Source organism: Echinops telfairi, unplaced genomic scaffold, assembly GCF_000313985.2.
Source record: "Echinops telfairi isolate 266 unplaced genomic scaffold, ASM31398v2 ScPeMD7_7457;HRSCAF=8495, whole genome shotgun sequence".
NCBI lineage: Eukaryota > Metazoa > Chordata > Mammalia > Afrosoricida > Tenrecidae > Echinops > Echinops telfairi.
In genome coordinates, this window is record NW_022111357.1 from 39,046,106 (window position 1) to 39,057,143 (window position 11,038).

Consider the following 11,038-nt stretch of genomic DNA (forward strand, 5'->3'; position numbering starts at 1 on the left):
AGTCCAAATTCAGGGAGCAGCTTCTTCTTTGGTTCATGGTCTCCCTCTGTTTGTCCCATCTGCTCCTCTTTCATCTCAGATGTGGTCGACTCCAGACGTGCCCTAAAGAAGGAAGAAAACCCCTGCCCAAAGGCACGTTAGAATTTACCAGTCATCTTTTGGAGGGACACAACTCAATCCATAACATGTTAATTAGGTAACTGAAGACGCTCCCTACTCATGGGGCCAGTGGCAGCAGCATGGACTGGGAGCTTGTGAGAAATGCAGACTCTCAGGCCACAGAGGCACCGCAGAGAGGCTCCTGCATTTTCAGCAGATTTACATACACGCTTTAAGAGGCACCGGCCTTCAGAAGAGATCTGGGCTACCAGGAGCTGATGATCAGAGAGGATGGGCTGCTTGTATCTGAGATAGGAGTGGGGGCGGGGCCGGGGGAAGGGGAGGCTGTCAAAGGAGTCTTAAGGGCATAGGGATTAAGAGTTTGACTGCTAACCGAAAAGGCTGGCAGTTCAAATCCAGCAGCTGCAGGACGAAGATGGGGCGGTCGGCTTGCATTGAGATTACAGCCCATGGGTTTGCGGGAGTCCATCACACAGGAGGGAGTTACATTTCTCACGAGGTCCCAGGCGGCGCTGCTGCTGTAGCAGCGGAACTGGCAGACACACTCCTTGGGCGTGAACTTCCAATCTGGGCAGCTATCAGCAGGCAGAAGTTACCGTGGATTGGGCCCTGGTGATTTCAGATCGCCTCGATTTCACTACCGACCCAAGATCCGCCCCTCAGCAAGTTAGTGCATTCGATTCGCATCCTACTGGCTTGTGACTTGGGGTCTGGTGGATTTTCCTCTTGGTTTTCTTACCAAGCGCTTTAAAAAAGTATAGTAAGCCCCTTTTCCTCTCTTTGGCTCGCCCACTGCCTTTTGGCCCCCCTCCGATCATGCATAGTGGGACCGGCCACCCGGGCTCTCTTCTCGCCGCTTTACCACCCTCCCAGCGGCGGAGGGATGCGTTTCGCAATCAGGGAAAACGAGTAGTTATCGGATCGTACCGAACAGGGCCAAACCGCGGAGATCGAGGGGCGTGGCCGGACGATTCGTGCTGCCTGGGCCCTGCGTGCTCTGCGCGCTGCGGCCTCTTTGCGTCTGCGTAGTGCGCCCAACTCCCTTTCTGCCTCCGCTGCCGCCATGGCACCTGTGGTTAGTATGGCTCCTCGTGAGGCCTCCGCTCGGAGAGGCACGTGGGCATCGCCGAGACCGGCTCCCGCCCCGCATCCCGGGGGACGCCGCTCTGCAGCGTCCTGCTGGGGCTAAGGCGGCAGGAAGACCGGAGAGGGCCGGGGCCGCTGCGGGTCCCAGCACGTTGTGGGCGGAGGAGGCCGCGGCCTGGGGCCCGGGAGCGCGATCCCGGAGCTCTCGGCGGCCGGCGCTCCGGCTCGCGCCTCTGCCCGGGGCCGGCGGGAAGCTGGAACGGGCGGGCTGCGGCCTGGACTGCTCGTAGGCCCTCGGAGCCCGGCGAGAGGCAGTCTGGGCCTCCCTACCTGAGCGTGGGGGAGGGATGAAGAAGGGGCCCTTCCACCCTCGGGAGCCGCGCTTCGGTGGGCTTGGTCCCCCAAAGGGTGCTCCTCCCGGCCTGTTGTGAGAGCGAAGGCCTAGGCGGAGGAGCTTTTTAGGATCCGCAGAGACTTGTGTCTCAAGGTGGTCGGGCGGGACCCTTGGGGGGTTGGTGTAGGCGCCCCAGCCCCTCTGTAAATGGGGGCTGCTCGCCCCCACGGTGACTGAAGAAAGGTGGTTTCCGATGTTAGTGGCCCCGAGATCTTGCCTTTCCCTCGGTGCTCTGGCGGTCTGGTTAACGTTTGCGATTGCCTGGTGGGATGGATTTTAAAATGCTCCTAATGCATCTGTACCCCTTGGGTTTAAAACTGATGGGGAGGCTGCAGAGGCTTTTGTTGGCCGGACTTGGACTTGCTGAGCTTATGTTTCTGGGGTCAGGTCTTAAAGCAGCCCCCTGGTTGTGATTGGAGAGGGCCGGTGTAAATCAAAGCCAGCGGTTTGCGCAGGTTTTTAAGCGCTGGGCCGCTACTGGAAATGTCAGTCGGAGCCCACCCAGCTGTTCCCCTGGGAGAAAGACCCGGCATCCGCCTGTCCCCATAAAGGTTAGCGCCTAGGACACCGTTGAGGACGGTTTTCTGCCACGGGGGTGGCCATGAGTCAATGATCAGCTGGACAGCTCACTTGAACGGTGACAAATGTCTGAAAAGTCACAGTTCTTTGAAGCATAAGGGAGGTGAGATGTGTTCTTGGGAATTGGGGTCTTTAATATTTAGATTCAGCAGGGATTTCTAAAAGTGTGAGTAGGGGTTAGTAGGTTGTACGAATGTATTTTCAATGGGGACAGATCTGGGTAGAAGAAAGCTCCCCTCTTCCAGCTACGAGTGAAGAAACTGCCTCAGGATGTGCTGAAACTGGTGCTTTAGAAATACTAGTTCATACATGAAATCCAGCACAGAGCTGGTGGGGGCTGGGGGGTGTACTCACAACCGAAGCTTTAGCCCCTACACACTAGCGTGGCCCAGGTACTGGGAACTCTGCTAGGGCTTCAGAGAGGACAGGTGAGATGCAACGGGGTTGGTGTCTGGAGAGAGTAGACAAGTACTGAATTCAGATGGAGATTGTTTTTAAGATATTTGAATGCTTAGTATGAAAGACTCCCAGCAGTTCTTGAACAGTTACTGGGAATTTCAGAGCAGATAATAGAAGTTAGATTTGCAGTGGCGCCGGGTTGGGGAATTTAAGTGGCTCAAGAGGGTGAGTGATTTTTTTTTCTTTCCTCATTAGAGTGGGGAGCCCCAGACCCACCAGCTCTGTGTAGGGTGGCCTCTTGGGCAGAGCCAGGCTCTGGGGCAATACACAGATCCATCTCCATGGGTTTTGTGTTTATACGGGCTCTCATGCTTCTGGCGTTTTTTTTGGTTTTTTTGTTTGTCTTTGCGAATTTTGCCCTGCCTCATCTGCCATCTGGTTTGTGTGTTCTTTGTCTTAGAAAAAGCCTGTGGCGAAGGGGGGCAAAAAAAAGAAGCAGGTTCTGAAGTTCACGCTGGATTGCACCCACCCTGTAGAAGATGGAATCATGGATGCTGCTAATTTTGTAAGTCACCTTGCTGCCCTCCTTACAGTTGCTGTCGCGAGTAGGTCCCCATGTGCAGCAAAGGGAAGCCCTGCCCAAGCCCGGGTTGTTCCCGCGATGGCTCTGGATCAGACTGTTATCATCTGTAGGGGTTTTTTTAATTGGCTGATTTTGGGGATCCCCTGGCCCTTTTTTCTAGTTCACCCAGATGCTTGGATGAAAGCTCTCCACTGACAGGTGTCCAGTCCTCCCACAAGGCAGGCCAGACTTCTGCCACAAGGCTCCATGGCCCTGTGGATAAACCCTACGGGAGTGCATTCCTCCTTTCAGACTTGAGGCTGGTCCCACGCTCATGTAACAGGCTTGTGCGGACACTGTGTACGCCTTGCTCGTGCTGCCTGCTGTGTTGGTGCCGGTTAGCTGCCGCCGAGTCACCCCGACGCTGTGGCCCGTGTACAGTGGAAAGAAGCACCGCCTGGGCCTGAGCCATCCCCAAGATTGTTAGCTTGAGCCCTTTGTTGCAGCCACTGTGTCAGTCCGTCTCATTGAGCGTCTTCCTCTTTGTCGCTGCCCCTCCAACTTAACAAACGTGATGTCTTACGGAGCCCGTCCTGGTGGTGTATTGAGTATGAGGGGGCTGCAATCCACATGGTCAGTAGTTTGAAATCGTCAGCAGTTCCAAGGGAGAAAGCCTCTTGTAGATAGTTACAGTCGCAGAATCCCACCGAGGGTAGCTATTGACTTGAGAGCAGGGAGTTTGGGTTTTTTGTTTTTTTTATTTTTATTTTTAAGATGGTCTTTTCCGAGGACTGGCTTCTCCTAATGACATGTCCAGTAGGTTCTAGAGAACAACCCTTTCCTTCTCTTCCTCTTTAGTTTTCAAAAATCATTTTAGTTCAAATTTGCCAAGGAGCAGGCAAGCTGTCCCTCCCTTCTCCCTAAACTTTGGGTGAGCCTGCCCCTCCTGGGCAGACTGCTGCTCAGCCGGATCGTCGGGCAGGTGGCAGCATTTCCTGCTGCTGCCCATTTCATCAGCAGGTCAATGTGTAGATTGTCTTACTTGCAGCTTGGTCCTTTGAGACCATGCTTTCTGGTGATTTTCCGTGCCTCCCCCCCCCACTCCTGTATAGTTGGCCTTATTCCTCAATATTCTTCTATCCCACTTAAACCTAGAAAAATGAAATAATGACAGCCATGGGGCCTGGGGAATGTAGGCTTCTTAACTTGTATGCTCGTTTCCTAAGCTTACTTCTACCCTCGCGTCTTTCGGAGCTGAAGAACAAATTCATTTTAAAACATGCAGGCATTACAGGTTTGCTCCTGGCCCCCATGATACAGGATGGGAATCAGCTTACCTTTTATAGTACCCTGGATTGTTCTCAGCCGTTGTGACCTCTCTGGCGGCACCGTGATAGAAAGGCCTGGTGATCTGCTTCTGAAAAGATTACAGCCAAGAAACCCCCATGAAGCAGTTTTGTTGCTGCACACAGGGTGACCGTGGGCCAGAATTACCTGGACGGACATGAGTTTGGGCTTGTTTTAGTTTATTGTGGTCTGTCACCCTTCCGTAAATGACTTTTGCATCACTCTCCTGCAAGAAGGCCCTCTGTTGGCTGGTTTTCTTCACTGTCAAGGCTCTATTCAGTGAATTGTGCTTCTCTGGCTTCTTCCAATTGAGTGTCCTTGTGGCGGTCCCGTTGTGGGATTTCCCTTCCTCCTCCCCATTGTAAACTGCTCCCCTCACACTCATTTCTGTACTTGCTTTCGGACCTCCCGGAGCCTCTTCAGACTAGACAGCTTGACTCCTTCATGCACTCACCGCAGGTGGAAAGGGCCAGGCGTCTGATGTGATAGCTACATTAGCCGTTAACAGATGGGGGATTGTATTTTTAAATTAGTGAAGTGTAGGAGTTTTGAGCTTTACTGAACCGTGGGGGATGCAGGGGCAGGTCCGAGTGAGTGTGGGGGAGGGGGTCCTCGGTGACAAGTCAAGCTTGAAAAAATACACGTTGAAAAATAGAATTTCGATACAAAAAGCTTTCTTTCTCTCTCTTGCACGTGATAATGCATTTCTGTTCCTTGGATTTGAGGTTGGGGGTCGGGGGTGTGAAGTGGGCTGGCCTCTCTTCCAAGGTGGATGTCACCAAGCCCATGGGTGATTGGGGAACGCCATCCTGAGATGAACCCTTGACCTGGGGCGTCACGTTGGATTCGATCCAGAGTCTTCACGGGACACAGTTGCTGGCCGGTGCAGGGTGCACTTCTGTGCCTGGGTATTTGGGACCATCCCATGGCACTGTCACAGGATGGTCGGACCAATTGTTGGCCATTGTCACATTGAGGAGCCATACCGTAGTGCACCGTTTGTTCCGGACCCTGATGTGGGGCCTGATCTTCAGACCCTGATGTTCGCTCCCAGGCTCACTCGGAATGAGCCGGGGCTGGTTCATTTGCGTCAAGTCTGATAGCACTGGGCCTTGGGGGGTGTCAGTCTTAGAGCCCACAATGTGGGTGAAATTCTGGACCCACCCCCACCGCCACCACCCCTTTCGGCAAAGGAGAGGGAGCTAGGTTTCACTTGTGTTTCCGCCAGGGCGGAGCAAATGCCATCGGCCATTCAGGTAGCTGTGCGAGCAGGGGTGCCCTTGGTGAAGAAACGGTCCAGATTCAGGAAGGGCGCCCCCTCGATCAGAAGTCTCTGAGGGACCCTCTCGGGGAAGCCAAGGCGAGGCTCTGTCCTTGTGTGACGGGACTCCGAGGCCTTTCCTTTCCACCGTTCCTATTCCTTCCACAACATTGGAGAGGGACCAAACAGGGTTCTTTCAACAGTTCCGGGTTCTTGCACACTAGGGTGCGGGTCAACCCAGGGCATCTTGGACTTGATTCCCCAGTGGCGGCAGCAAAGCTGCGAACACTTCCTTCTGCATTTGAACAGACACCCCCCACCCCACCCCACCCCCAGTTGCTGGCGGCGGTGACCTGAGGAGCTCGGACGTTCTGCTGGGGCACTCGGGCCCCTGAGCAGCCGGGGGGCGGGGGTTGCACCTCCTCGGAGCTTGGAGACTGAACTTGCCCTGACCGTGCTGGCCACAGTGCTCGCTACTCCGCAGACTTACAGGTTGCAGATATGGCCCGGCAAACACTGCTGTTTTCTAGCTGCTGTTCTGAAGATTTCAGACCCTGGACCAGGGGGCTGCAAAGGTTCATGGGAAAATGACATTATCTTTTAACTTCACATTCCATGAACTTTCTGGTGCCCCTTTGTTAGTGAATATGGAAAGTGTGCTAATTTTAAAAGACTAGCGATTTAAACGAGCCAATAAATAAAACATGGTAAATGGAGGAAAGGGCCTCTTGAAAGCTTTAAGCAGCGTAGATGACACTTTGATGGCTGAAATGCACCTGACTGAAGCCATGGTCGCTGCGCCGCCTCGTACCTGAGTGCAGGTTGGACGCCACTGAAGGAAGACAGAATGGGTGTGCTGGAATGGTGGGGGTCCTGGTGAAGCCTGGGACGTACCATGGATTCCGCTGGAAGACAGAAGAAACGCGACCAGAATGTTCTGTAGCCACAAGGGTAGCATGCTTGCTGTGGACATTAGGCCATTTGGACCTTTGGTCGCTAGGAAGGACCCATCTCTAGGAAAGGAGCTCCACCTCAGAACCAGGGGAACATGACAAGCCCTCCGTGGGAAGGCCTGACATCCCAACACTCGGGGAGACCGAACGGGTCGGGCAGTGCTTCGTTTGTCAGATGTAAAGTCGACATTAAAAGAACAAGTTTGTTCAGTGTACAGAGTTAGAAAGTGCCTGGCAGGCGAGCCTGTCACTTCTCTAATCGGCCCCTTTGGTTTCTACAGGAGCAGTTTCTTCAGGAAAGAATCAAGGTGAATGGGAAAGCCGGTAATCTCGGGGGAGGAGTCGTGACCATTGAAAGAAGCAAGAGCAAGATTACTGTAACTTCCGAGGTGCCTTTTTCCAAAAGGTGAGAGAGTTGCTAGGAGCTTGCATGCACCCTGGTGCGGGAGGGATGCCAGCAGCAGTTGGTAGAGCCGCTTGTTGCCCCTGCTGGCTTCTCAAGCCATGCTCAGCACCGGCAGTTAGGAGTATTCACCTCGGGGTACTTTTTGTTTTTGTTTCCACTTTTGCTTTTCACAAGCTTAGTGTTTTGAACCTTACGGAGGCTTTTCTCAGACTGCCTGGGATTGCTCCTTGGCTGGGTTGCACTGAAAAGCTGGGATTTCTGTCTTTCTCCCAGCTCTGTTAGGGCAGTGGACTGGGAATTCAAAGATCCTGGGTTTAGGCTGAAACCATACCACAGAAGCCCCCTGGGCCCAGTTTCTTCCTTTTCAGGGTGGAAGTAGTTTATTGGTCCTGCTACGTTCTAGCATTGGGAAGGGATTAAGATACTTAGCTACCAAAAAATTAAAAGATCCTTAGCTACCTCTCTGATGACGGAATGGACAGGGGTCTACCTGGCTCCTGGTGCAGCCCTGGCATAGTCTTATGAGTCGGTATTTGGGATACCAAATAAGACTACGTGGTTTCCGTTGCCTTTACTTTTAGCCAAATCAGCCCGGCCGTGACTTCAGGGTTTGTCCGATTGGCTGCCTGATCGTGTTTGTGTGGAAGGTGCTTTGATGGCATAAGAGGAGGGATTGAAGCTGCACAGGACCTCCAAAACTCAAACGCAAACTCGTTGCCCTGGATGGATTCTGAGTTGCTGTTGTGAACCTGTAGGGCGGGAGAACTGGCCCCATGGGTTTCTGAGACATAAGCTTTATGGGAGCAGAAAGTCTCAGCCTCTTCTCGAGGAGGTTTTGAACTGCTGGCCTTCCTTAAGGTGGGCACCCCAGTACCTAGTCACTACACCACCAGGGCTCCACCAGACGTCGGAGCTGCTGAGTGTCACAGAGCCCAGGGGGAAGATTCCGTCATCTCTGTGGACTGGGTGTGAGCTTCCCTGCCTAGCAAAAGAATGTCTTCTAATCCAGCTTCAGTTCGTTGGCCAGAGGGAGAGGGGAAGAAGTCTTATTCTTGGAGCTGCCTTTTGTGGGATCTATAGTGGCTGTGTTCTTGAATGCATACCTGCTGGCTTCTGGGCTTCCACAGCTTTGTTTCCTCCCGGCCTTCTCTTGGGGAAAATTTCTGAGTTTTGGAATTGTAAAACCGTAACTAAGTAGACAGAAGGGCCCAGTGGGTGTGTTTAGGTCGGGAAGGTGGTAGCTGGGCGTGAGGCCTTCCCTACTTTGTGGAGCCTGCTCTGTTAAGTAGTTCTCAGGAGCTGTTGACATGGCAACACCTGGGGGCTTGTTAATATGCCAAGGAGCTGCGCAGGCATCTCTTTTATCCTCATGACCACCTGGAGAGATGGTCAGCACTACTCCAGTGGAACAGCGGGAGAAACTGAGGCATGGGACGGCGGATTGGCCCCAGCAGCACTTTGGGTTGGTGTCATCTTCTCTCCTCTTCCTGGTCTCAGGAAGATGGCTGGCTGGATTGCTCCCAGGGCCTTGTTCAGCCAGAGAGAAGACTCAGGATCCCGAGGGTTACGTGGCTAGACTGCTGGGCACAGGAGACCAGGTGCTGCCGTTCTGTGAAGAGCAGGTTTCTAACAGCAGTTTGTCGTCAGTCACTTCATCAGCTCAAGTCCAGGCCGAGGCAGCCATTGGGCACCAAGTGTTCTCTCTGTAGAGAGAGAGGGGTGGGGTGTGTGTGTCAGGGTAGAAGTGAGTGGGTTGGTGGAAATCGGTGACGTCTCACCCACTATCCATGCTGCCCTGACCTGCTTGCCAGAGTCTGACAGCCCTGTTACAGGTGCTGGGTGTTAGCTGCGAATTGTTCATTGGGCAGTTGTGACTTTTTGTGTCCCGATTTTTATTGGTAATTTACAGGAAATGGAGCATTGGTTGGGTATTTTTTTGGAGGGGGGAATAAGAGTTTTCAATGCGGACTTTAGAAAATGGACCATGTGGGGAGGGAAGGAGAAAGAGGAATAAAAAACAAAAACCAGAAAAGAAAATGGGAAACGTCTCCCCATGTTTGAGCAGTGCCATCAGGAGCGTGGTTCTCAAGTGTCCTTTCTCTGCAGGTATTTGAAATATCTCACCAAAAAATATTTGAAGAAGAATAATCTACGTGATTGGTTGCGTGTGGTCGCCAACAGCAAAGAAAGTTATGAATTACGTTACTTCCAGATTAACCAGGATGAGGAAGAGGAGGAAGATGAGGATTAAATCTTCAAGGGAATATTTTGTATAAGTCCTTTAATAAAACTTGGGAACTAAACAGCTGGCTGTCCTTGTATCTCTGCAGCGTGGACGACAGGGCGCTGGGAGGCCCAGAGCCCCACGTGGCCTCGACTCACTCCTGTCACTTGGGAAAATGACAGTTTGGTGTAGTGATTCTGAACTAGATGTGCCTTGCGACTGTGCCACTGAGGATGGTGTGACCTTGGCGGGGGACGAGGGCGGGAGTTGCAGCTAGTCACTGTCCAACATAAGAGATGTTGACAGACTGACCAGACTGGTGCTTTTTCTCCAAGAAAGGTTCAGGACTAGAACACAAAGGGACTTCTCATTCACTCAGAGCAAAACAAGTGGCTGCTTCGAGGGGCTCTTCCTGTGGGGCAGTGTCCGGTGTCGATAAAGGCAGCTTTCTGGGCATCGTGTGCCACTTACCTCGCACATTACTTGATAAAGCTGTTCTGTGTATTCCTCCCCTTTTCCCCTATAGACGTGAAATGTTCTTCAGAATGGCTGTATTCTGCTGCGTGTTTGTAGAAGCCCAAGGTATTAAGTCAATCTGTCAAATAATCATTGTTTCTACAAGGTCTTTCCTACAAACTCGGGTTGGCATCCAGCAGAGGGCGCTGGAGCTTCACACTGACAGCTGGTCGCCTTTTCCTGGCGGGTGGGGCACAGAGAGGTGGACTGGTTGCCACCCGGTCTCCTCTGCCAAGATTAGATTTTATGCCAGAAGTAATCCAACAAATTAATGTTAAACGGACCAAACAAATGGCTTCTCCAGGACTTGAGGGAGAAGGCCCTCATCTGCTGGCGGTTCTGTTCTCAAGGGCAGAGGGGAGAGATTATTAATAAGGTTGTAAAAATGTAATTGTCGGTGACATGGGACACTGGAGAGTGATTTTGGAATTTGTAGGAAGAAAACCATCTGCAAGTGTCATGGTCAAGTTGCATAATCCTACTTCGCGGACGGACAGCTAATTTCCACACCTGCAGGTGCGCCCAGCTTGCGCGGCCTCGCTGGAAATGAACCGTGGATCCCACCCCGCCTCCCTTTTCACATTCGTTGCTCCTCAGAGGGAACTGACCGTGTTGCGACTTTGCCATTTCATTTATGAAGCAGGCACCTGCGTTTTCTATTTCTATGCAAATGTCTTGAAGCGGAATTGGTTGTCTCTCCTCAAGGAAGGCAAGATATCTTTGTAACCTAACAGCGTCCTCTCTCTGCCTGGGTCTCAGTCTCATGAGTCACTTCATTAGCAAGCTGGTGGCTTGGTTATTAGCACTTCTTATTCATTGCCTCGTCCCCATGTAGGAATATTCACACTTGGTTGTAAAACAAATCCAGAGTTGACATTTACATCCAAGGTAGTTTCTTACAACCAACCTAAACTTGCCCCAGATTTTAAAACTTGTTATAAAATTGAAGCGCATTGTTTTTCAGTGGTTCCTCTTTTTTTCCTCCCATGCATTTATAAACTCTTGTAATCGAGGAGTTCTGATGGCATTGTGTATTAAAAGGCTGTCACATGGCTACTATTACTGAGCACGGATTTGTTTTTCTTTTAATCATTAGGGGCTCATACAACTCTTATCACAATCCATACATACATCAATTGTGTAAAGCATATTTGTACATTCATTGCCCTCATTCTCAAAACATTTGCTTTC

General features: G+C 51.9%; 1 protein-coding gene across 1 annotated transcript; it reads left to right on the top strand.

The window, feature by feature from the left end:
- The first annotated feature begins 1,154 nt into the window (after positions 1 to 1,154).
- Positions 1,155 to 9,410, top strand: RPL22 (ribosomal protein L22). Its single transcript, XM_004705203.3, has 4 exons — positions 1,155 to 1,195; positions 3,039 to 3,143; positions 6,983 to 7,107; positions 9,214 to 9,410. The coding sequence occupies exons 1-4, from the start codon at positions 1,184 to 1,186 to the stop codon at positions 9,356 to 9,358; spliced, it is 387 nt and encodes a 128-aa protein (XP_004705260.1). The 5' UTR covers positions 1,155 to 1,183; the 3' UTR covers positions 9,359 to 9,410.
- The last annotated feature ends 1,628 nt before the right edge of the window (positions 9,411 to 11,038 follow it).